This window comes from Carcharodon carcharias, chromosome 21 (genome assembly GCF_017639515.1).
Source record: "Carcharodon carcharias isolate sCarCar2 chromosome 21, sCarCar2.pri, whole genome shotgun sequence".
In the NCBI taxonomy this organism is placed as follows: Eukaryota; Metazoa; Chordata; class Chondrichthyes; order Lamniformes; family Lamnidae; genus Carcharodon; species Carcharodon carcharias.
In genome coordinates this window covers 69,671,129-69,698,728 of record NC_054487.1, presented here as the reverse complement: position 1 = coordinate 69,698,728, position 27,600 = coordinate 69,671,129, and the positions used below count along the sequence as shown (strand labels likewise).

Sequence of the window (27,600 nt, the reverse complement as noted above, 5' to 3'; positions counted from 1 at the left end):
ACGCAGGCTTCCTGCACCCAGGGGATAAACATAAGTCTGCGCAGTGCGCTAACCACATCCCGCTAAGAGTTTCCGCTTAGTGCTACGTGATAAATGTGCCAGTTTTGTCCAGGTAAAGTCACATTGAAGTTCCTGTACAAACCCATTAGCATAAAACAGATATAAAATCAGCACAGTTGAGCAGTGTAATGAATTTGTGGTTATAAGGTGGGGAACCCCAAGATGCCGCTGGGGGTCTTAGAAGAGGAAGGGAAACCATTCCCTTCCGCGTAAAGCTGGCGATAATAAGGTAAGCTCATTTTCTCTTTCTGGCAAATGTTTACATAACTCTGATTTAAGTCTTTAAAGCTAACAGGGTAATTTATTGAAATCACTCTAGGCAATATACTCTGTCCTGCCAACTTTTAAGCTAACACAGTGTACCAGAAGGGCAGATCAATTGACTTGAATTTAAACTAATTGCTGCAGCAGAAAAGAACGTGAAAGTGATTATGGACTCAACTCACTGGCGCTTAAAATTCCGCGATCTTTTGCGCTAATTGATTCCATCGGTAACCTTGTCGGAATTCATGGGACGCTCTGCCCCAGGCCACTATATGGCGATGTGTAACTAAATATCTTCACGAACTGTAGCATAGTTCAGCTTATCGGAAGGTTGGTTCCTGCTGGTTGATGTAATGTGGCACTTTTATTAAGCGACTAAATTCATTCTCGGATTATGAGTTTTTTTTTATCTGGCATTAGATGATCCAGTCTCTGTCCGCCAGCCGTTCGTTTCTTCGCAATATCCTGTCTCCTGACTTCGGAATAAAGAAAAAAAAATCCGATTAGTTATTACGATCGCTCCAGTGAGGGAGATGGAAAAGGGGAAACGTGACGGAAAGTTATAGGTGGAGGTAAATGTTGTGTATCGTCGCCTCGGATCAGTTTGTTTTCGGAGTCACTCTGTCTCGTTTTTTAAGGATCTTGTGTTTGACAATCCTTTTGAGACTAAAATATATCTTAAAATATGGATGCTATAATCTCAATATATCACTTACATTAACAATTATATATTCAAACTATTTGTTAAATTGACTTTTAGAATTTGGCTGGATGCAAGTTAGATTTTTTTTAAAAAAACAATTTAATAAATTGAAAGTGCTTCGACGATACTTGTGTGGGTAGTACGACAATTTTAATGCTCGCTCCAGTTCTACGGCTGATGGGAGGATGCGTTTAAATATCGTTGTCTTAGATGCTGCACTGTCAGAAAAGCACTCACAAGCTGGAGCCCAGAGGGAATGGTTTTGCGATACGGCTTTGTAATGGTGTTCTGCCAAACGAAGGCGAATCCATAAATGCCATCTGCCTCTTCCTAAGGGGAAAAGATTACTACGGAGACACTCCCACTGCCTGACAGCCCAATCTGGGAGAGTGACGGCTACAGATATGGTACTTACCAGACCAGTTCGTAAACAGCAGTCACTTGGAGCTGTGTGCTATTTCTATATAAGAAGCTTACCTAATCCAGATGTAGCTGCCTGGCTTTCAGCCGCTCCGGATCACTGGGAACGAAAGCCGCACGCAGAAGCTGCAGTTTACACTGAAAGGGAAAAATGTGGCGATTTCCTCTGCAAATAAGTTATTCAATACTTTTACCCGCCGATTATTGAGGCTGAACTGAGACTCTCAGGAAGTTTTTGAACCGGCTGTCGGGAGGCACTACAGTTGGATGTGTTAAGAAGCTCCCTTTAATTCCACAGACCGAGCAGGCATCTCATGGCGAAGACCAGAGTCACTTATGAGTATTCCGAAGCCGAGGATAAAAGCATTAGACTCGGGTTCTTCCTCATAATCGCCGGAATCATTTCCCTGTTCATCCTTGGATTTTGCTGGTTAAACCCCACGCTGAACAACATGCAGTGCAAGGCTGCTAACTGCACTGTGGTGTCGTTGCGGCAGCTCGGGGAGATGTCTGAGTGCACTTTCACATGTGGGGTAGATTGCAAAGGGACGTCGCTCTATCCCTGCCTCCAGATCTTTGTCAACAATTCCCAAACTAACAGCAAAGCGCTGCTCCATTATGACGAACAACAGCTCATTCTAAACCCCAAGGTAAAGTGAGTTGTTGCAGTGACATAGATTAAAGAGGTTTGAAGTAAACCTGGAGACGTTTAAGAGCAGCATATTTAACCGTGTTGTATACATTGTTTTGAAGTGGTCTTGAAGTTATACTTTATCCTATTCAGCAAGGGTGCAGTATCTCATCTTTAACTACATTATAAATTATACTTTCAGAAAAATGATTTAGTAACTTTAATTCAGACCTTGAATTTAAATCGTATTTGGGGTTAATTCACACATGTGGAGTCTGTAATTACTAACTGCACCTGTTTTGTTATACAACTGCACATCTCCCGCCATGTCACTGGTGTCTTGATGGCAAAACTCTGACCCCTGAGTCAGAAGGCTGTGGGTTCAAATCCCACTCTGGAGATGAGTGTACAATCTCAGTTGACACTTCAATGTGCCACTGTACTGAGGAAGTGCTGCACTGTTGGAAGTGCTGTCTTTTGGATGAGGTTTTGAAAAGTAAACTCTCCTGATGTTCTGACCAACCTTTATCAATCAGCCAACATCACTAATGCAGATTATCCGGTTAAAACTCTGCTGCCTACATTACAGCGGTACTTCATTGATTGTAATGGAGTTTGGGATGTCCTGAAAGGCATAATATAAATGTAACACTTTCTCAGTAAAGGGTTGATCTTGTCTATTAATAGCTAATTCAATACTGTGGTCTAAAGATGCTTCCAGATTTTAACCTTTCAAACACCAAATTAAGAGGTGTGGCACCTTTAAAATCTGTGTCCAGTTTGAGTTTCACAGATTAGCACCCTGAGAAATTTAGTCATGGGCCCCTGAGTACATTTTATTGATAATGCATGAATGAAGTGCAGCTATCCAATATCCTTGTGTACAAATAAGTTAGTCATTAACCCTGTGGATTTTGTGTGAACTTAATTATGCATACTAAAAAGTGCCACAGGACACTTAGTAAATTGGAGGTAAACCTGTCAATTCAATACAATCAGTTACCTTGTGTGTCATTTTCTTTTGTGTACCCTAATGGTGGTATCATCCAAAGAATTGAAGCCTTGTTATGCATCATAACATAGAGTACATTTCTTGAAATGCTTCTTGGTTAAGTAGTGGGCAGGAAAAATAGAGGAGCTGAATATTATTAAAATGGTGAAAGACTGCAGAAAGCTACAGCACAGAGGGATTTGCGACTCCTTGTGCATGAATCCCAAAATGCGAACATACAAGTTCAACAGGTAATAGGGACGGCAAATGGAATGTTGGCCTTTATTTCAAAGGGAGTGGAGTATAAAAATAGGGAAGTCTTGCTAAAACTATACAAGGCATTAGTTAGACCATACCTAGAATAGTATGAACAGTTTTGGTCCCCTTATCTAAGGAAAAATATACTGGCATTGGAGGCAGTCCAGAGAAGGTTCACCAGGTATTCTGGGTATGGAGGGATTTTCTTATGAGGAGAGGCTAAGTTGATTGGGCCTGCACTCATTGAGTTTAGAAGAATGAATGGTGGCCTTATTGAAACATACAAGATTCTTAGGAGGTTTGACAGGGTGGATGCTGTGAGGTCGTTTTCCCCTTGTGGGAGAGTCTAGGACCAGAGGGCATAATCTCAGAGTAAAGGGTCACCCATTTAAAACCAAGATGAGGAGGAATTTCTTCTGAGGGTAGTGAATCTGTGAAATTCTTTACTGTAGAGGGCTGTAGAAGCTGGGCCATTAAGTATATTCAAGGTGGAGGTAGACAGATTTTTAATCAGTAAGGGAATCAATGGTTATGGGGAAAAGGCAGGAAAGTGAAGTTGAGCATTATAAGATCAGCCATGATCTCACTGGCAGAGCAAACTCAATGGGCCAAAAGGCCGCCTTCTGCTCCTACATCTTATGGTCATCTTCTTGTTGTCTTCTACCAAAAGGAAGTCTATAAAAATTTCATTAGTATTGTTGCAGGTTTAGTGTGAACCCATTCGATGGTCACCTTATACCATTTTGGGAGAGTGCAGAATATCCAGACATGCATAAACAGTGCACATGCTGATGTGAAAAATATTTAGTTGCAGCTAGATCAAAATTATGACATGTCATATGAAAATTGATATCTACCAGCCTTGTCCGCATCCCATTGTTTAGTTGAGAAATAAAACAGCACAGATGAGAAAACTGAAATAATTGACTCCTCATGACACATGCCCTGTAGATTCACATCATGAAGAATGGGCATTTCAGTGAGATACTGGAAGGTGGACAATGCTAATAGAACTGTACTCCTGCACGAATCAGTGTCTTTTAAGCATTAGAGGAAACCTTGCACCTACCAATAAAAGGTCAGCTGAGCAGTTTAAAATGTCTGCCTCTTTATAGAACAGTATGTAAGTTTCTGTATCCTGAATTGGAGAGAGCATTCCACATTCTCACGTCATCTGAAAATGAATCTGACAGCATGGGAAAGGTTGTGATTGACCTGATACAAAGGTTAACCATATCTAAAATCAAAGCTAAATACGTGCAGTTTCGCTCCCATTAGAAATACCATCTGATCGAGCTTCACAAGCATGTGGCCTTTAAGCATGTTCAGTTGATAGCATAGTTGCATAAGTCAGAAGGTTGTGGATTCCCAATACCTGAGTGCATAATTTAAATGAACTTTTGGTGGTATGCTGAAAGAGTGCTGCACTGCTATCGGCATTGTCCTTCAGATGAAACATTGATCCGATGTCCCCTCTGCTAGTTCCTGTTCACTTGAGTGTTAATGCCCAAAGTTACTATCCAAAGAGAGAGTTCTTCTAATCTGACCATTAACCAATGTCACCATAAGAAAACTAACTGGTCAGACATCCAATTGTTTATGCAATCTTACTATCAGTAAATCAACTCCCATATTTGCTTAACAGCAGACACTCCAGTTCAAAGGACTTCACAGAATCTCAGAATATTATTGATACAGGAGGCCATTTGCCCCTTTGTCTGCACAGGCTCTCCAAATGAGCATTATGTCCTAGTGCCATTGCCTTGCCTTTTCCCTGTACCCCTGCATATTGTTTCTATTCAAATAATCATCTGATGCCCTCTTGAATTCCTTGATTAAACCTGCCTCCACCACATTTCCAGGCAGTGCATTCCAGGCCCGAACCAGTCGTTGTGTGAAAAAGCTTTTTCTCACGTCATGTTTGCTTCTTTTGCAAATCACTTTAAATCTGTGCCCTCTCATTCTTGATCCTTTTATGATCAGGAGCAGGTTCTCCCTATCTACTCCGTCCAGCCCCCACATGATTTTGAGCATCTCTACCAAATCTACTCTTAGTGCCTTCTCTCCAAGAAGAACAGTCCCAACCTCTCTAATCTATTTTTGTAACTGAAGTTTCTCATCCCTGGAACCATTCGTGTAAACCTCTTCTGCACTCTCTCCAATGTGTTCACATCCTTCCTATAATGTGGCACCCAGAACTGTGCACAATACTCCAGCTGAGGTCTAATGAGTGTCATATATAAATTCAGCATAACTTCCTTGCTCGTGTTCTCTATACCCTTATTTAAAAAAAGTCCTGGATTGTGTATGTTTTATTAACTGCTCTCTTCACCTGCCCTGTCACCTTCAATGATCTATGCACATATAAACACCCAGGCCTTTCTGCTCCTGCACCCCCTTCAAAATTTCACCCCTTATTTTATATTGTCTATGTTCTTCCTACCAAAATGCATCACCTCATACTTCTCTGCGTTGAACTTTATCTGCTCATTCCTCCAGCTTGTCTATGTCCTTTTGAAGTTCTACGCTGTCCTCCTCACAATTTACAACACTCTCGAGCTTCGTATCATCTGCAAACTTTGAAATTGTCCCCTGCATGCTAAGGTCTAGACCATATATCAAGAAAAGCAAGGATCCCAAAACCAACTTCTGAGGAACTCCACCACAAACCTTTCTCCAGACCAAAAAATATCCATTGACCATTTCTCCCTGCTTCCTATTTTTCAGCCAATTTTGTATCCACATTGCTACTGTCCCTTTTATTCCATGAGCAATAACTTTTCTCATACGTATGTTGTGTGGCACTCTATCAAATGCCTTTTGAAAGTGCATGTACACCATATCAATAGCATTACTCTCATTGACCTTTTCTGTTACCGCTTTAAAAATTCCAAGATAGTTAAACATGATTTCCCCTTTAAAAAAACTATGCTGGCTCTTCATCGTCAACCATATTCTTCCAATAATTGCTTCTAGAATCATGCCCACCACTGAAAAACTAATTGGTCTCTAATTGCTGGGCTTATCTATACAACCTTTTTTGAACAAGAGTGTAATGTTTGCAATTCTCCAGTCTTCTGGCACCACCCCTGAATCTAGGGAAGGCTGAAAGATTGTGGCCAGTGCCCCTGCAATTTCTACTCTCTCTTCCTTCAATATCTTTGAATGCATCTCATCCGGTCCTGGTGTCTTGTCAACTTTAAGTACTGACAGTCTATTCAACTCCCTCCTTGTCAATTTTTAACCCTTCTAGTGATAACGTTTCCTCATCTGTCACTATGGCTTGGGGTAGCATCTACCTCCTTGGTAAAGACGGATGCAAAGTATTCATTTAATACCTCAGCCATGGCCCCTTTGTCAATGTATAAATTCCCTTTTACTTCCCTAATCGGCCCTACTCCTCCTTTTACCACCCTTTTATTATTTATATGCCTCTTCACTTCTCTAATTTGCTTTTTTCACTTCCCCTCTGAACCTTCTGCATTCCTCTTGGTTCTCAATTGTATTTTCTACCTGACATAAACACACTTTTTCTCCTTTATCTTAATTTCTATCTCCTTTTTCATCCAGGATGCTCTGGACTTGTTTGCCCTACCTTTCCCTTTCAATGGAATATACCTTGACTGTGTCCAAACCAATTATTTTTTAAAGGTAGCCCATTGTTCAGCTACAGTTTTTCCCGCCAATCTTTCATTCCAGTCTATCTGGCCCAGGCCCATTCTTGCCCCATCAATGTCGGCTCTCATCCAGTTAATTAACCTTACTCTGGATTGCCCTTTTCCATCATCATCCTAAAACGTACAATAAAATGATCACTGTCTCCTAAATGTTCCCCCACTGACACTTGATCTACTTGGCCCACTTCATTTCTAAGAACCAGGTCCAACAGTGTGTCTTTTCTTGTTGGATTGGAAACATGCTGCTACAGAAAATTTTCCTGAACATAATCCAGGAACCTTTGCCCCTCTCTACCCTGTACACTACCACTATCCCAGTCTACATTCGGGTAATTAAAGTCCCCCTTTATAACTACTCTATAATGGTTGCATCTGTCTTCAATTTCCCTGCAGATTTGTTCTTCTACGTCCTTCTCATTTGTTGGCTGTCTATAGACTACACTGAGCAATGTAATTGCACCCTTTTTGTTCTTTAGCCAAATTGATTCCATCCTTGAACCCCCGGGACATCCTCTTTCTCCATTCTTTCATTGTGCGTGAAGCACTTTGGAAGATTTGAAATGTGTTAAAAGAATGTGTGTGTGTATAAAAACTGAAGAGGCTATATCTGTAAGGCAGCATTTTTGTAATGTTTCTGTAGCTTTACAGATTTTGTTTTTTGATAAAATTGCTAGGTTATAGGCTTAATATAAGTTTGCTACACTTTTATATTCAATTCACCAAATGTTGAGTTTTTAATGAGGAACTTTTGAGACCAATTTATGATTTTAATTGTATCTGTCTACTTATGCTAAATAATTTTCTTGTTCCATTACGTTGTCTTCATGATAGATTTACTCCTCAGAATAGGAATTTAGCAATGAATGCATAGCAAAGGAAAAATGTCCAAGTAATCATATTTTTAAAGGTAGCCCATTGTTCAGCTACAGTTTATCCTATCAATCTTTCATTCCAGTCTCAGGCACAGCTCCGTTCTGGCCCCATTGAAGTCAGCTCTTGTCCAGTTAGGAAATCCAGAGTAAGATTAATTAACTGGACGAGAGCTGTCTTCGATGGGGCAAGAACGGAGCTGTGCCCGATAGACTGGTATGAAAGATTGGCAGGATAAACGGTAGCTGAACAATGGGCTATCTTTTAAAAGTATGATTACTTAGACAATTTTCCTTTGCTATGCATTCATTATGTTAAATTCCCATTCTGAGGAGTAAACCTATCACCAAGACAATGTAATGGAACAGAAAAGTTATTTAGCATAACTAGACAGGTACAATTGAAATCATAAATTGGCCTCAAAAGTTTCACATTTTAAAAACTCAACATTCGGTGAATTGAATAGAAGTGTGGTAAACTTGTATTAAACCTATAACCTAGAAAATTTATTAAAAATCTGTAAAGCTACAGAACCACCACAAAAATGTTGCCTTTAAAAATATAGTCTGTTTTAGTTTTTATACACACACACACACATATTCTTTTAACACATTTTAAATCTTCCAAAGGGCTTCACACACACTGAAAGAGAATGGAAAAAGAGGATGTCCCAGGGGTTCAAGGATGGAATCAATTTGGCTAGAGCTAAGGAACAAAAAGGGTGCAATTACATTGCTCAATGTAGTCTATAGACAGCCAACAAATGAGAAGGACGTAGAAGAACAAATCTGCAGAGATGCAAGCATTATAGAGTAGTTATAAAGGGGGACTTTAATTACCTGAATGTAGACTGGGACAGTGGTAGTGTAAAGGGTAGAGAGGGACAAAGATTCCTGGATTATGTTCAGGACAATTTTCTGCAGCTGATGATAGTCAAAAATTATTGTCTTTTTCTATCATCATCCTAAAACGTACAATACAATGATCACTGTCTCCTAAATGTTCCCCCACTGAAATTTGATCTACTTGGCCCACTTCATTTCCAAGAAACAGGTCCAACAGGGTGTCTTGTTGGATTGGACACGTACATTGGAAGACTGACTTTAATTCTGACTGATTAAATGAGAAAGTTGTATTAACATGCCAAATATCTTATCTGACCAACACACATACGTGCTACCAACATCATTACAATCCAATAACATCCTGTGATTCAAATCCTTTCATGTTTTACTGGTACATGAAAAGTTTGAAACAGTGGAGTATGCCAATAAATATTTGAGACATTTGAAATCCGGTTTTTAAAAAAAGTCGTCTTGAGCCCAGCAGGTGGTTTTGGAAGTGAGGAAGAGGAAATACTTTGTGAAAATTGATTTGGCTAAGTAATATTATAACATAGATGATTTTAAGCTACAGGTAACACAGCCAAGCCTGATTTCATTGACACATCTTAGGCAGGCCCATTCCTGCTCTACATATTCTACCCTCTCTCTCTTTTGACCTCACCCTTTTTCTTCCTTTAGAACTCTTTCTTCATTCCTTTTTACATGTGTTCTGAAGAATTTCATTTAGTACAGAAGCACAGGCACAACAAGATCGCCAAATGTACTGAGCTTCATACTTTCTTGCTCGGTATTTGAAGTTGTTGTAGTCAGCTCTAAATCTCCAGCTCTTTTCCTAAAACCTTTTTTTTTGTTGGGGGAGGTCCTAATGCTGGCATGTCAGTTTCTAATTTGCCTAGGTCAAAAAGTTTTTGAAGATCTAAAGGATGTGTGAAGTGTTAAATATCTCACTGATTTAAGTTACCTTGAGCAGAAAGCAAAAGGTACATTTGGAAAAATGTAAGTGGATATAAAAGTCCAGAGTATAGGCTACCACCAAGTTTGAAAATAAAGCTGATGAGCTAACTCGGTAAGTAGTAAGTGGAAACCAGATATATTGCTATTGATTGTGAGTTTGCTCCTGAAGCGTCTTCCTTCAGGGAAGTTTTCTGTTGAAGTGCTGGTTCAGCAATGCAGAGGTTGTGCAAAAGTTCTTTTGAGTGATGATTCTTCCTTTTGTTTAAACCTTTCTTTACAGAGTTACTTGAGGACACAGTGAAGTGTATTTAGACAGGCAATCAGATGATGGAAAATGATTGGGGAAATGGCTGGGGAAGGAAGAGACAATCGTATGGAGCCAAGTAATGGTCTTGGCACTGTAATGGAGCAGGAGTGATCTTCCATTAAGTGCTTTTTAACAACTTAGCCTTTTGGTGACTGCCTCCTGTGGTCCTTTTGAAGACTGCATGTAGTTCAGGTTTTCTTGATTGCAGTCAGCCCAGAGCCAGTTAATATCAAAGACCAGTTTTGCAAAGTGAGGTTCAAACAGGGGCTAGGTCCCTTATTTGGATGTACAAAAAGCCTGATGTATGCATTAGCCACTGGTCCTGGAAGCCCCTCTCTTTGCTCTTACCAATATAATGGGCTTGCATGCTACTCATCATATTGCACGCTTTGGTGATCGACCTGTAAAATGGATGCAGTACCAATGACTTTCTAGGCTGTGGTATCCATTTCAGTTTGCTATCCTTGGATGAAAGGTGAAGCATCCAATAAAATTAGGATCCATGAGAATCGGGCTTGGAATATCAGGGTGTTTTTCTCAATTCAAGATTTGACTCAGGATAAATCTACTGCAGTTAAATGAACATGTTAAATACTAACATGCCAACATTTTGTAATGGAGAGAATCCTTCAGTTAGAGTGAACCTTGGGGGTTAATGCGTATTATTGTGACTGATGAGCAATAAACTACCAGCATTTATACAAGGTGGGCCTTTATGATAATTGATTGGAAAAATGCTTTCTTCATTGGTATGTTATGTGAAACAGCTTTCATCACTTTACATAAAGATTTCAGAGACTTAATGAACTGCTTTTCGTAATAACCGGATTTTTTCAGTTTGAAATGGCTCAGCCCAATGTGTTATGGCATCATCAATGGCCTCCTATCTGACTCTCACCATTCAATACAACTATCGTGTCCGACTCAAATACCATCCTTGATCCCTCCATCATCTCAAACTACAGTCCTATTTCTAGCCTTCCGCTCTCGTGAACGTTTTGTCATAACATAATGAAAAGTACCATGGTGCTTCACAGGGGCATTATTATGACACTGAGCCATGTAGAGTTATTAGGTCAGATAGCCAAAAGCTTGGTCAAAGTGGTAGGTTTTAAGGAGCTTATTAAAGAAGAGTGAGGTAGAGAGGGTATTCCAGAGTTTTGGGCTGAAGCAGCTGAAGACACAGCCGTTGATGCTGGAGCTTTTAAAACTAGGGATGCACAAGAGGCCAGAGTGAGAGGAATACAGATATGAGGGTTGTGGGGCTGGAGGAAATTACAGAAACGGAGAGGGACGAGACCATGGAAGGATTTGAAAACAAGGATACGAATTTTGATATCAAGATGTTGCTTGACTAGGAGCCAGTATGTCAATGAGCACAGGGGTGAGAGAGAAGCAAAACTTGCTATGAGTTAGGATACCAATAGCAGAGTTTTGGATGACCTCAACTTTATGAAGGGTAGAGTATGTTGGAATAATCGAGTCTAGAAGTAATGAAGGCGTGAATGAGGGTTTCAGCAATAGATGAGTTGAGACTGAGATGAAGTCGGGTGATGTTATGAAGGTTGAAGAAGGAGGTCTTGGTGATGGCACGAATGAAAGCGGAAGCTCATTTTGGGGTCAAACGTGATACCAAGATTGTGAACTGACTGGTTTGATGGAGTTTGTAGCTAAGGAATGGAGTTTTGAATGGGGACTGAAAACAATGGCTTCAGTCTTCTCAGTATTTAGTTGGAGGAAATTTCTACTCATCCAGTACTGGATGTCAGATAAGCAGTCTGATAATTTAGCAACAGTGGTGGAGTCGAGAAAGGTGGTAGTGAGGCAGAGCTGGGTGTCATCAGCTTATATGTGAAAATTAACACTTTGTCACTACGTGACTCTGTGACTGCTTTTCCCATCTTGGCTTTCAAATAGCCACCCTAACCATGGCACTAAAACTGTCCTGGTCAAAGTCACAATGACATGATTGCAGTCATTGTTCATTATTGCTCACCCTCCATGGTGTTTAACATTCCACTTTTTTTTTCTACCATTTCTCCTCCACTGTCCACCTTTCTGCCACTAGTCTAGCATGGTTTAGTTCTACCTCCTGTAATGGTTGCAGCTCCTTTATCCACATCATGTAGGACTCAATGCTCGACTCTTGGTCCCTTTTCACCTTTTTATGAACTGAGTATTCAAAAGTGTGGCCTAAGGCTCGAGAAATCAGTTAAAGAAAACTGCATTTTGACAGCATAACCATGAAGGCTCCATTCCCATAGTTAGTCCTCAATTATCTGTGTCATCTTTACTGTTTGGCTGATGAACGAATAACTGAGAATTTTCTTTAATTCTTCATCAGCAAGACCAGAGCCATTCTGGTCAGCTTTCACCAAAAACGATGTATCCAACATTGTTGTTACCCTCCTTTTACAACTCATTCAGAGTGAGCACAAAAGTGTGTGCTACATGTCCTCTTTAACTTTGAGTTGAGCCTCAAAGTACATTTCCCAACTACCACCCAGGGATCCGACCACACACTCCACACTATAGTTGAAACCCTTATTTTGTGTTTTTGTGGCCCCCAAATCTTGCTCTCCTTGTCTGATTCCTGGGTTCCATGCATCACAAGTTACAGTTCGTCTAAAACTGCACCACGCTCTTCCTGTTCTTATGACCCATTCCTCTCTCATCACTTCCCTTTTTATAAGCATTATCGCTCCCTATCCCCTGCTGTATCCATTTTTTCAAAATGGTTGCCCAAATCTACAAATCCTTTATTCCATAGCCTCACCTGTTCTACTCCTGCAACCCATTCTGCCATGTGTTCCAACTCAGATCTTCCACCCTTCTGGCTGGTCTCTTTAGCAATCCCAACTCCCCTTCTTTACACTCTACCTTTTGGCTAAAGGCAGCTAATCAATATCTCACTCTGGTGCACTCTAAGTTACTTTGTCATAACATGTGTCTCCTCTCCTTCAAAAGCTTCCTCAAAACCTACAACCTTGATCTTCAGTTTCCCTCCCTAACTCTCTCTCCACTGCTCAGTGCCTGGTTGTTTCCTCTTTGTACTTTGTAATGCCTTTAATATAAGTGCAAGTTGTTTTTGTGGTGGAGGCATTTTAAGATTTTTCTTTGCTAAATGATATTGTTCATCATTATTTATCTTGTGATTAAAAGAAATTGTGCAGGTTGATGGAATTTTGCCCTGCTTTGTAAAATTCAACAACTGAGCAAGAGGTGGTGTTAAGATTCCTGTAGAGACCAATAACTTTTAAAAAGAGAAATTTGAATCTTCAGTTAATGTTGCTGAAAAAAGACCATCTTTTGTCCAAGCTTTTTGTCTTTTACTCATCAGGACACTTGGCAGTTAACTGTCAGTCACAATCAACTAGTGCCTTCTCCATGGCAATGCATCTACCAATCAGCACTCTCTTCTCCATACAGTACAAACATTGGTATTTTCTTGAATTGTCCTGCTGAGTGCAAGATGGAAAGCTTCGATGAAATGTCTCAGCAATACTCGAGTTCTGTCCTACCATACAACTATTCCAATTAATAGCTGAAAGTCTAAAATGACGAGACACATTAAGATGTTTACTATAAGTAACAGACTATTGATTTAAACACTTTTTGTAGGCAAACATATACTTTAAACAACAGAACTTTTAACACACACAAAGCTCACTAATCAGGTAGGCATACATTGTCCTTTTAAGTAGACATTCAATTCTTCCCAGAACCAATTCAAAATGATTCTTAGCTCCCAAGGGTTTATTTATTCTGTCCTTTTCCTTTCTCAGCCTGGCAACTTTTAAGCCCAGGCTGTACTTCATGGTGAGTGTATTACTGGAGGTTCTCCCTCTAGCATTAGCAAAGTGAATCTTTCAGCTTCATTTTAACTCCTCATGAATTTAGTCTCTTCAGGTGAGCTTCCACCTGCATTTTGGTGCGGTGAACATAGACTTTCAGCCTCTAACTACTCTCTCTCTTGGACCCTGGCAGACTAACTACGTCTGAGAGTTTTCAGGGATATCTTAAAAATCCTCCCCCTCTCAAAACCCATTTTCATGACCACATGAATTACATGGCCTTGTATCCATGTAGAGATGCTGAGTTTAGCTATCCTTGAGAGCCCAGCTCTTCCATCTTGAAACTAAATGAACAGTTTAAAGCACAACTGTTTACAATCTGATATTCTTGACACTTTTCTGTGACTTTGGAGTCTCTCAGTTTACCCACTGTTAGCACACAGGCTGCTGCCATTGTCTTTAAATGTAAACACTTTGCATTTTTTTTCTCAGTAAAATAATCTGGAGTATTGTTAATCTTTTAACAATCAAACCACCCAGGCTAGCTGTCAGGCAGACTTTAGAACAGGTCATATGGCATGCCAACCCTCACCCACTGCCACCCCCCCCCCCCCCCCCCCCCCCCCCCCATCAAATTTAACCTAAATTAAAGACACCATCCCAAAACACACTAATCTTATCAACCTCATGATTGTAAGAGTGTCATGTATCTTAGCATGCTGTCCATTCATCTCCAGGACTAAATCGCTTTCCATTCTCTTTTAAGAGACTAGAAGTCCAACTCTGATAGTTTAGTTGTTCTCAGCCAAAAGCCTAAAAGGATGAGATGTCCCTGGCACATATATACTCATAATCACTGGGCCAAGCATTGAGAAAGTTAACCAGCCAAGCTTGATGTGGGAAATATAAAACATATGCTGGTGTGGCATGTGTGTTCTTTCTAAGTTTGGAGCAAATTTGTTTGCTTGGTTCCTAACCTATGTTGTTCGTAACCTTATGTCCAATGTTAGCATAAACTATTCAAGTAAGAAGACATCCCATTCCCCAACACTAACAACCCTCACCCTGATGCATGTAAAACACTCTGACCTTTCCTTTTCAGTCATGTTCATTCAATTTCCTAAATGCTTACGTCCATTACATTATGAAATCAACAGTTTTAATAAGTCAGCGGGATGCTGCAGCCTTGTGGCAAGCCAATACAATCAACTGCCTTTCTTGTGTTTTCAATTTCATAAATAGTTGGAGCTACCTGGAATGTTTATTTCTGTTTATGATGTTTTGCTCCCTCAGTATTCACTGCCTTCCATCTATCATTACAGAGAGCCAAGGATTTATACTAAAAGCGTGTCTTTGGTTGAAATGGCTGTCTTGCAAATTAAGTTTTTGTTGACAAGCTCTGAAGTAAGCAGTTACTAATTGGGTGAAAAGTTCCTTGACACTTTTCAGCAACATTAAATCAAGAAGGATGTGCTTTGGTGACCCAACCAGAAGTCCTGACCATTGAGTCTGATCACTGGTAATACAGTGGAGTGGTATCAGGTGATATACAAATCTGGTGACTGATCTTGCAAGCACTTAAAACTACATTGTATACTTGTTAAATTTTACTAAATATTTACCATATTTGTAACAAATTTTGTTACAATTTTATTTCATTTTTGCAGGTTGATGTAACTTGAGGAACCCACATTGATAGTGATGAGTTTTCATGATCTTTGTGATTCATAGAAATCTTTCCAACAAGAATGAAGCTGATTGCATTTGAAGCTTTTCATTTGATTAGTGAGCAGCATATTTCAAATACAAAAGATGCAGTTGGGATTTCTTTGGCATTTTCAGAAGATACAACATTGAGTAAAATTACCTACATAATCTGAAGTCCCATAAGTGCTTAAGGAAGAAGTACGTTTAGAAACGTATTCTAATCAAAGGATCTCCCTCCATTTATAGAAGCATTATGGTAGTGATATTTTTTTCAAGATATTCCACAATATAGAAACTGTACTGTCCTAATGAAACCAAATTCATTGTTCGCCTCTTTTTTGCTTTCCGATCAAGAAGCAGCTGAAGGCAGTGGATACTTCAAAGGTTATAGGCCACGACATTACCTGACAATAGTACTGAAGACTTGTGCTCCAGAATTAGCTGTGCCCCTAGCTAAGTCGTTCCAGTACAGCGACAACACTGGTATCTACACGGCAATGTGGAAAACTGCCCAGATATGTTTTGTCCACAATATAATAGTGAGGGAGCCAACAAATAGGAAAAACCTACTTGATCTCGTCCTCACCAATCTATCTGCCATAGGTGCATCTGTCCATAATAGTATTGGTAGGAGTGACCACCTCACAGTCCTTATGGAGACAAAGATCATCTTCACATTGAGGATACCCTCCATCATGTTGCATGGCATGACCGCTGTGCTAAATGGGATAGATTTTGAACAGATGTAGCAACTCAAAGCTGGGCACCATGGGTCATCAGCAGCAGTAGAACTGTATACAACCTGTAATCTCATGGCCTGGCATATCCCCAACTTTACCATCAAGCCAGGTAATCAACCCTGGTTCAATGAAGAGTGCAGGAAGGTATGCCAGGAGCAGCACCAGGCATACCTAAAAATGAGGTGGCAACCTGGTGAAGCTACAACATGAGTCCTTGCGTGCCAAACACAGGAAGCAGCATGCGGTAGAGCTAAGTGATCCCCACAAGCAATTGATTAGGTATAAGCTCTGCAGTCCTGCCCCACCCAGCCATGGATGGTGATGGACAATTAAACAGCTTGCTGGAGGAGGCGGCTCCACAAATATCCCCATCCTCAATGATGGAGGAGCCCAGCACATCAGTGCAAAAACCAAGACTGGAGTATTTGCAACCATCTTCAGCCAAAAATGCCAAGTGGGAGATCATCTCCGGCTCCTTCTGAGGTTCGCAATATCTCAGATGCCAGCCTTCAGCCAATTCAATTCACTTCATGTGATATCAAGAAATGGCTTAAAGCACTGGGTACTTCAAAGGCTTTGGGCCCTGACATCATTCGGACATAGCACTGAAAACTTGGTGCACAGCTATTCCAGTACATCTACAACACTAGCATCTACCCAGCATTGTAGAAAATTTCCCAGGTATGTCATTCCACAAAAAGCAGGACAAATCCAACCTGGCCAATTACCACCCCATCAGTCTACTTTCAGTCATCAGCAAAGTGGTGGAAGGTTTCAGTGCTTTGAACTGGCACTTACTCAGTAATAACCTACTTGCTGACACTCAGTTTGAGTTCATCAGGACCACTTGGCTCTTGACCTCCATTATAGCCTTGGTCTGAATGTGGATAAAAAGGCTATTCTCAAGGTGAAGTGAGAGTGACTGCCCTTGACATCAAGGAGCCCTGGCAAAGTTGAAGTCGAAGGGAATCAGGAGGAAATCTCTGCTGGTTGGAGTTGTATATAGCAGAAAGGAAGATGGTTGTGGTTGTTGGAGGTCAATCATCTTTGTCCCAGGACATCACTGCAGGACTTTCTCAGGGTAGTGTCTTAGGCCCAAGCAGCTTCATCAATGATCTTCCCTCCATCATCAAGGTCAGAAATGGGGATGTTCGATGATGATTACAGAGTATTCAACACCATTCACAACTCCTCAGATACTATAGCAGTCCGTGTCCATATGCAGCAAGAATTGGATAACATTCAGGCTTGGGCTGATGATTGGCAAGTAACATTTGCGCCACAAGTGCCAGGCAATGACTGTCTCCAACAAGAGAATCATTCAGTGGCACTACCACCATTGGTATGGGTGTTATCATTGACTAGAAACTGAACTGGACCACCTATATAAATGGAGTGGTTACAAGAGCAGGTCAGAGGCTGGGAATTCTGCAGCATGTAACTTACCACCTGACTCCTCATGCCTGTCCACCATCTACAAGGCACAAGTCAGGAGTATGATGGCATACTTTCCACTTGCCTGAATGAGCTTCAACATTGCCCGAAGCTCATTGCTATCCAGGACAAAGCAATTGATTGATTCGCACCCCATCCACCATCTGCAACATTCCCTCCCTCCACCAATGATGCATGATAGCAGCAGTGTGTACCATCAACAAGACACACTGCAGCAACTCCCTAAGGCTCCTTTGACGGGAATTTCCAAACCCATGACCTCTACCACCTGGAAGGACAAGGGCAGCAGATGCAAGGAACGCCAACTGCAAATCTTCCCCCCCACCCCCCCCCCCCCCCCCCCCCCCACCCCACCGCCCCAACTTGTCAAGCCACACTCCACCTTGATGTGGAAATATATTGTCATTCCTTCACTGTTGCTGGATTAGAACCCTGGAACTCCCTAATAGCACAGTGGGTGTACCTACAGTACACCTATGGTTCAAGAAGGCGGCTCACCACCACCATCTTGAGGGCAATAAGGAATGGGCAATAAATGCTGGCTTATGCAGCAAAACCCATGTCCCATGAAAGAAAAAATAACATAAATAAGAAAAGCTCTAGAACATATAAAAAGATCACTACTATAGCTTATACATAAAACAAAGGGTTGATGTTGGATTGGGGCAGGTACCCCAAAGATGTGCTGGGGTACCCCTCTCGGAACTTCACGGGTAAGGTTTGCACGGCAATTGCCCAGAAGTGCAAATTTCCCTAGGGCAATTGCCCTGCACTGGAAATCATCCGAAAGGTGCAATTTCCGACTGGGTTACGTCAATAGTTACCCAGAAAAGGTTAGAGTTTAAAATCTCTTCTAACTTCTGGGTAACCAATGTACAGACCCAGATTGAACCCCCGAGAGATTCTCCCCCACACCCAATGCCTGACCAGACACCCTTTTTCTCCTCCCCAGCCCCCACCAACCTCTGACTCAATCTGCCACTCTGAGGAAGTTCAGGTTCAAAAAAAGTGATTATCCATCAAAAGTGTCACTACAATTGGATCTAAGTGATTAACTTAAGGCTTCTTGCTAGCTGAAGTACATAAAAATAATTTTTCATTTTCCAGATCATAACCCTGATCTTCTGTTCGTGATTATACCCCTCGCAATTTCATAACACGTTACTATTATAAATTTTTGAAGTAATATTGAAGGAATGAAAAGAATTCTGAGTGTGTGGATTCTTTCAAGGACAGGTGTCTGCAATCTTTGATTAAACAGCCTGCTTTTTAAAAAAAAAAGTTGCCCAAAATAAAATCCATTGGGAACCACAAGATGATAAATTTGCTTTTCTTCACCAAACGTTTGCCAAAAAGGGTCTCTGATAGAATGCATAATTGGCATACACAGTAAGTAAAACACATATTGAATTTGTATATTAATAGAAAGAAAAGAGATTAAAATAGACCTATCTCTAAATTATCATCTTTTTAAACTTTAATTTTGTTAGCAAAGTAACTCTTAAAGCAAACTTTAGCTGAAAAAATTGTCTAACTTCCATGCAGCTTTTGAGCCTCATGATTAAAAACAAAACTTCTAGTAACGCATTCAGAATGATTATCTCAAGCAATATTGGAAACAATAATGGTTGCAACCATAAAATTTGCCCTTCAATCAAAGCAACCATCTAGAACCACAGTGGAGCTGTGGTTTATTTGAACAGGTTTATTTAGAGCATGATTTTTTTTGTTAAAATAATCATTTGAAATTGTAAAGTCCAACATAATTAGCTTTTCAATCTCCACAATAAAAACATGTCTCTTACTCTTTTAATTTTTTTTACGCTTTTTTCATGTTAGTGTGATCTAATTGTAAAAAGTTAGGAGCTGCAAGTGAGATGTTAAAGAGCCGTCTGTGACTCTGGAGCCACAGGTTGCAGACCTCTGCTCTAGGGTGTTATGACATGGCAGATGGTAGTATTGCAATTTGTGTTTATTACGAGGGGATACGTGCACTGAATTTAAAAGTAAGAGTCCACCAAGACTTTTGGAGATTGCTTGGAATATTTTTTGTTAATAAATATTTTAATTTATTAAATATTTTAATTTATAACAAATACATAAGGCTATAATTACTTAATGCTATAACAGCTCCTAATACTATAACAGCTCCTAAAACTCCTAATTAACCTGACTCCCAGTTACACACCCCCTTTAAGGCAACAGTCCAAAATAGATTTTAGATTTAAAACAAAACCAGCAAGTTAACACAGTGGAATTCCAAATGCTTTCTCCAACTTCAGTTACTGGACAGAGCAGACTTATGCACAAATGGCTGGAGGCTTCTTGAAGGCTGTTTCTCACACCCCTGTTAGATCTTACATGGCCCTCACCTCACATAGCCTTTCAATCTCCTTTTTTTATATACATTTATCTCTCTTTAATATGTAAATGCCATTGTTATGTATATTTTTGGAATGGTACCTTTCCTATTATATAAAAACTTTCCATGTTGCCAATATTATTAGTAACCTTTGGGGAAAAATAAACACACTCCTTAGCCTTGATTATCTGGCTAGTTATAAACAGACTAACATCCCTCTGAAATCCAAACAATCCCTTCGCTTATCTAAAAATACAAATTCCCTTCACACCTTCCATGCTAAGCCAGCATCCATGTTTACTCATTAGCATTTAAACATATTACTACACCTAACTTCTTTTGATAATTCCAAGCTTGCAGTCTACCTGACTCTAAATATAATTAAATCTCACAGACCCAACTGTACTCTCACCCATAAATCCACTTTACAATAAACCAGAAAAATATTATGAAAATTATATTTTCATAAGGTTTTCCATGAACACAAACCAGTCTTTCCTAATTACAGCTTTGTGATTGTAAGCAAGTATGTTGACAAAGGTATTCAATCACACCTTTGTACACTCCATGTCCACCATACTAGTTTTCTGGCAAGACATATAATGATCCCAGCTGATGTTACTACTGGTCAAGTCAGATCCCAGGGTGGAATCTGGTTTGATAGATCCTAACTTTTATTTTTTTGTTTAGAGACGTGGAGGGCAGTAACAAAAAAAATTATTAAACAAGGAAAAGATGAGTTCTGTTACACTACTCCTTCACCCACAACCATACCTTTACAGATATGCAGATTCGTAAGGATAACACCAGCTACAAAATCTTATTCTAATGTTCACTGTAAGTATACAGCCCATATAGGGGGGAGGCGGTGGCATAATGGTATCTTCACTGGCCTGGTGTCCCAGAGACCCAGGGTAATGCTCTGGGGACCCAGGTTCAAATCCCATCATAGCAGATGATAAAATTTGAAATCTGGAATTAAAAGACTGATTGAAAAGACTGACCATGAAACCATTGCTGCTTGTCTTAAAAATAAATAAATAAATCTGGTTCACTAATGCCCTTTTGGAGAAGGAAATCTGCTGTCCTTGCCTGGCCTACAACAACACAGCAACAATAAACGCAGGCCTAGCTAGTGACACCCACATCCCAGGAGCACAATAAGAAAATGTAAAATCCAAAATCTCTTAACCATATCTCCCCTGCACCCTCCCAACCACCAGCCCTCCCATCAGATGCTTGTTACACCATGAGCCAACTGGTCTTACTGAACTCTATCTTTCTCATGACGTCTTCAACTAGAATCCACCTGCAGAGTTTCAAGCTCTCCTTTGATGTTCCTTCCCCTAGAACATTTTGTACATTCAAGCCTCGCCTTCCCCACACACACTCAGATTTTTGCTGTGCTTCACAGGCCTGTGGTAAGCAGTCACCAACTCTTGGCTGTCTCCTTGGATCTTCTGATTTCTCGCAAGCCCACTTTGTTCCAAGTTTGCTCCCTGTGATGATCTCTTTAATTTGGAGACCTTTCCTCTGCTCTTCACTCTTAATTTCACTTAACAGGATCTTTTCAGATTCCTGTTCTTTTCCTTTGACTAGAAGGTCATCTTTCTGTCCCACTTCCTGGTTTTGGGACCTTTATTCTTTGTTCTGAGACCATTCTGTCTTCACCCTGTGGTATCCACATAGCAGCTGAATTAAACCTATTCTCTCTTTCTCCCTGTCTCTTTGTGAGAGTCTCACTCTCTGGACCACTGTTGACGGGTAACAACACAGTTTATTTCTACCTTGTTTGTTTTAACTTCCTAAGCTACTAACCCCTTGGTAATACAGCTCTTCACTTCAAGAGTCCTAAAACCTCATTAAAAATGCAGGTTATACAAAGAGCGCCTCAGACATGCTGGCTCCATCTCACAGAGCAAAACTCTAAATGAAACTAGACCCAGGTGTCACCTTTTTAACATACAAATAAGAAAAATATATAAGTCAAACTTAAAGCTATAGCTTATTCCCTACATCCACAAATACAAATATAAATTACTTAGTTCTTAACAGACAGGATATTTGACTTTTTCAATCTCTCTCCTCCTCTATCCCAAACAAGATTAAACTCAGCAGAGAGCAAGGGTCACTCCCTCTAGCCTTTCTGGTTTTAGCAGCCAAGTACCACAGCAAGCATTGCATTTAGCCATGAACAAACATGCACCAGACCCAGGTGGTAATATCACCATATCATTAATAAAAATGGATGCAGCTCCAGCAACACTGAGGGAAAACGATGAGTTTCCTCGAGGGTAAAGAGTGATCCACTTAGAAGGAATGGCTATACCCGTGGGAAACGATATGTTATGAATTAGTTTCCAAGCTGTACTTTTGGTAGCGTGCATTTGTATATTTAAACTCTAGATTGGAAATGATTCAAAATATTACACTCAATGACACCAGCTGGCCCACCTTTGCACGTGTCATTGCTGTCATCCAGTTTTAGCATGCACGTTTGTTTCTGGTCCCAGTCAAAACATTTACAAGGAGTACACGTGAAGGAAGTAAAATATAGACTTCTAACATTTATTGTTAGCTCTCGGACAGTGGTAGTTTTCCATGGTCTCTTCTGTCACTTGCTATGAAACAAGGCCAAAAGAAATGTTTAGACCTACAACTGTTTGATATGCAAAAGATTTACTCGTGTTTCAGTAAAATTTAAGTTCTTGTTTTGGATCGCATGCTAGCTGCAACTGATATTGTGCCATCTGCCTTCAGGAGTAATGGATCTGCTGTTCTAGAAACCTGGAAAATTCATGTGCTTTCTTGAGATAAATGTAATAGTTGGTTACATCGCTGACTTTCTGTGCTTCCCTTGGACTTCCCAACTGCCATATGTGGTGATATATGGTTGTCATTAAGCTTCCTGAAGTGATGTATCAACAAGAGAGATGGCCAGACAATGGTAACAGCGCAAAGAAGAGTCAGAAGGCGAATCCCTGGTGCAAAGAGGTTGAGGCACAAGGAAAGGCTAGGGAAACTTGGGCTTCTCAGCTTAGAAAGAAAATATCTGAAGTGATCTTGCTGACTTATTTAAGGGAATGGAAAATGTAAATCTGGAATATTACTTTTAAGTAAGTTATGAGAGTAAGACGAGAGGCCACAAATTCAAAAGGACAATTAAGTTGATAATAAAGAATGTTCAACATATGGAATGAACTTCCAGTTAGAGTAATAAAGGTGAAAACCTTGGGAAAAACATGAAGAAACAGGAGCTGCAATTGCAGCATCTAATAGATTTTTCTATCCAAATGAATTAAGGTGGTCTGAATGACCTGCCTCATCCATAAATATCTTGTAATTGACCATTCAATTTTCTGTACCTTTTAGTATACAGGCTCTTCTGGTGAGAGGTGACCTTATTGAAAGATTCTGAGGGGGCTTGACAGGGTGCATACTGAGACGATGTTTTCTCTAGACCTGGGGCCAAAACATAAGGAATTTTGCATTGCTGATGGGGATGAGGAAGAATTTTTTTCTCTTGGAGGTTTATTAGTCTTTAGAATTCTCTGCCACACGTAGTAGCAGAGGCTGGTCAATGAATATATTCAGGGCTGAGTTGGACAGATTTTTGATTGCCAAAGGAGTTGAGGATTATGGTGGGACAGGCAAGAAAGTGGCTTAAGGCCATAATCGGATCAGCCATGATCTTATTGAATGGTGGAGCAGGCTTGATGGACTGAATGGCCTATTCCTATTTCTTATGATCTCAAGGCTGCCAAATTCCACAGCCCACAAGTCACATTTTGGGTGTACATTCTTCATCCAAACTGAAAACCAAAAGATCAGGAGACCCCTCTCTGTGATTGACTTACCTGTTGATGCTGTTTTCCTTTTTCCATGCCTACTGATTTCTGGAGCAGGGTGTCAACATAAACTTGTCTATTGTCTTTATGGATGCTTACAATATTTTTTATTTTTGTTTCTATTGATTCCAAGGTTTGTGTCACGCACGCAAGGAAAAGATATAGGCAATGTGTCTGAGTGACGAGATTACATTTCAATGTTTGAATAAGGCCAACAAAGAATACTATGGTTAACTAGTTGAATTTACTGCTACTTGTTAGTGTTATTTAGAACCTGAATCGTTTCATGTGATTTTCAGTGCCAGCCCAACATGATAATACATTTCTCACTTTATACAGTGTTCCTATATCCCTCCTTGTGAAAGAGACAATCAGAAAAATTCAGAAAATGTTATGAGTTGGCATGATTACTGGAAAGAGGAAATAGGCTCACAGACTTTTATATGCTACATTAATCGGCAACGAAGGTAAGACTGAGAAAATTCACCGAGTGCAACTATAGAAATCAATTTTATGTACAAAGCACCTTGTATTTAATACATTCCATTAAATATATAGAATGACAAATTTCCCTTCAGCACATTAGTTGAACGTGACTTCTGTGTTTGACATGAACTTACAAATGTTGTGGAGTAGATTTTTTGTCTTTACTGCTCGAGTGTTGAGCATTATCTGGATGAAGCACAAAGGAAAATCTTGTGTCGCTGTTTGCATGCCAGTAACTGAGCCCATCCAAGTTTTCTTGAATTGAAATGAATATAAGAAAAAAATCACTTAGTACATAAGTGTTTTGTGATCCCCCCCCCCGCCCAACTTTCCTGTCTGAGCTTCACCCAGCCAATGCTTAATGCCCTTGTGGTAAACATGGAAGTCTACCTTGCAAAATCCTATATATACACAGCACCTTTAACATGGCAAAACACCCCAAAGCACCTCACAGGAATGTCAGCAAACAAATTTTGATATCAAGCCACATAGGACGATTTTAGGGCAGATGACCAAAAGTGTAGCTGAAGAAGTAGGTTTCAAAGGCCATCGTAAAGGAAGCACAAGAGGTATATTTACCCTATGTGCTGATATGCCTAATTAAACTAGTGTTCACATTTTGTTTTATTAGCCAAAGAGGAATAAAATTATGGAAAGGTAAATAAACTGTTTTTGAACTTTTTCAGCACAAGTATTACAGAATAATGTGAACCTCAATTACATCCCACTGTGGTTACTTCATACAAATTTTTCGGCAATGAAATTTGCAATTATAATTGATCATTGGACATTATTTTCTGTTTCTGAGTGAGGAAAGGTTAATGAAGCTGCAGGTGAAATTCTCCAATGCTTGAAGTAAATAATAGTATTCAAACAGAACTGCTTGCTGCTAATTCCAGTCCCACTATGAGCGAAGGCAGTTAAAATCTAGCCGCACCCCAAAGGTCTTGAAGTTCATTGTACAAAAATAATAAAATAAACTCAGTACCTCTAACTGGAATTTTGCAGAGAAACTTAATTTGTTAAATTAAGTGTGTACATCTATGTTTTTATCACTACTGAAACTTACAATGAAAGTAAGTATGCATTTTCTCTTTTGAGGAAAAAGTGTAAGTTTTTATCTTAAAGGGTAAAATATTCAGGGTAATTTGACTGTCACAATCTAAATTCTGTTAGTTGGATTCTCAGTTGGTCATTGCTTTAATGACGGATGTGGTAAGGGCAACTTTAATAAAGTTACTTAACATTTTGAAAAATATTTTTCAATTCAATTTCAGTTTAAATAAATGGGACAGAGATTATAAAACATTTTGGGAAATAAATTTAGAGAGCCTTCAGTGTGAATGGGTGCAATTGGCTTTTCATGTATAAAAGATTAGGACCATATGGGACAAATACTTATGGTGATGCATAGGTAAATATCTTCTGTACTTAATTAAAAATAATTGAGGTGCTGCTAACAAACCCACCAGAGAGGATGGTGTACCAAACAGAAATCCTACACCTTCAGTGTTTCTGAGGATGGTCACTCATTGTCAAACCCCTACATGGATTTTCCCTTACCTATCCCGTTAATCTCTTCAGCCTCACATCAGGTATCTGCGTTCCTCTTTGGGCCTCCCGTGTATTCCCAATTATAATTGCTCCACCAATGGTGGCTGTGCTTTCGGTTGCCCAGGCCTCAAGCTCTGGAAATCCCTGCCTACATCCTGGTGCCTCTCCATCTCCTTTTCCTCCTTTAAGACATTCTTGAAACCTACCTCTGTGACCAAGCTTTTGGTCATCTGACCTAATATCTCTCTACGTGGCTCAGTGTCATACTTTGTTTTATAACACTCCTGTGAGGCATCTTGAGACATTTTTGTTTCCTTACAGGCACTACAGCATACAAATATAAATTTATATCATTAAAGTAATCATTTGACTCGCTTTAACTCCTAGGAACTTTGCAAGGATGGCAGCCCTGATCAGGAGATGAGGCACTGTTAGTAAATTACTGCAAGTTTTTTTAAAAAAAACCTGTTTGGCTAGACATTAAACAAGGATATTTTGACATAAATAATTTGAATTTAGAGCCTTAACACACACTATTCCTTGATTTTGAAATTATTAAATGTGCATCAGTTTGATTCCTTAATGGTTAAATTGTTGGAACATCAATTTGTAAATCACTAAGTTGTATACTCTTTATTGAAGAAATGTACTGTTCACTGAGACCATGTTTGGATTTTTTCTAGACCTGATGATGTGCTTTTAAAGCGTGCCCATGATGAAAATGTTCTTTTGCACTGTGTACTCTGGCCTCTCCTTACTCTCCTGGTGGGTGTCCTGATTGTGCTTCTGACCGTTTGTGGTAAGAGTCTTGCTGTTCGAGCAGAAGCACTGCAGAAAATGAAGTACTCCTAGTGAGGAGGCTGATGAGAAGTGGCAATCAGGCAGCGTTCCAGTAGGGAAATAATCAACACTGCATTCAAAGGCAAATCCTTGATGGCAAAGACCTGAAATTACTTTATGCAAGTGCAGATCTACAAAGTTTAGTATGATTTTAAGCTGCTGGGAAGGCTAGAGGCTTGATGATTGATTGTAAACGCTTGTGATTTGGCATGAAGATTCCATTACATTATTGCTGAAAGGTTGGGGATGGGGGAGGGAAGTGGGAAAGCAGTTGATCATCTTGTAACTTCCCTTCAATTTATTTTCAATTCAGTTATCCTTGTTCCCAGAATATATTGTGAGCTAACTGCAACCCCATTTCTTTGTTAACCCTAGTTAAATGAAGGCTCCTAAAATCTTTGCTATTGATGACTTTTTTAAAGAAAATCTGTACTTTGTAATGATGTAAAGATGAAATTGTTAATGAATGGGTTTTAAAAATAAAGTCTTATGAGAATACTAGAAGTTTAGTGCAATTGCTTTTTTTTGGGAAATAGTGTAAGAAATGTCTTTATTTTGACCAACGCAGGGCAAAGGACAGGGCACATCATAACCTTACATTGAAATACTTCATAGATTGATGTGGCTCAGAAGGAAGCTGTATGGCTCATCGTGACTGTGCTGGGTATTTTTTTTAAAGAGCTAACTAATTAGCCCTACTCCCCTGCTCTCTTCCCATACAGTTTTTTTACACTTCAATTGTTTATCCAATTCCCTTTAGAAAGTTATTCTTGAACCTGTTTGCAGCAGCCATCCAGACAGTGCATTGCATTTCAGATCATAATTTCCTGCGTG

General features: G+C 39.8%; 1 protein-coding gene across 1 annotated transcript; it reads left to right on the top strand.

The window, feature by feature from the left end:
- Positions 1–1,512: 1,512 nt before the first annotated feature.
- On the top strand, positions 1,513–27,234 carry LOC121293277 (calcium-activated potassium channel subunit beta-4-like). Its single transcript, XM_041216158.1, has 3 exons — positions 1,513–2,097; positions 24,226–24,353; positions 26,610–27,234. Exons 1-3 carry the CDS (start codon positions 1,762–1,764, stop codon positions 26,776–26,778), a joined length of 633 nt encoding a protein of 210 aa, XP_041072092.1. The 5' UTR covers positions 1,513–1,761; the 3' UTR covers positions 26,779–27,234.
- Positions 27,235–27,600: the final 366 nt, after the last annotated feature.

Excerpts from the sequence above, each read along its gene's own strand:
- LOC121293277 (XM_041216158.1), top strand. The coding sequence starts at position 1,762 with ATGGCGAAGACCAGAGTCACTTATGAGTATTCCGAAGCCGAGGATAAA. Across the intron at positions 2,098-24,225 it reads AGCTCATTCTAAACCCCAAG|TGTTCCTATATCCCTCCTTG; the intron begins GTAAAGTGAGTT and ends CACTTTATACAG. Across the intron at positions 24,354-26,609 it reads TACATTAATCGGCAACGAAG|ACCTGATGATGTGCTTTTAA; the intron begins GTAAGACTGAGA and ends GATTTTTTCTAG.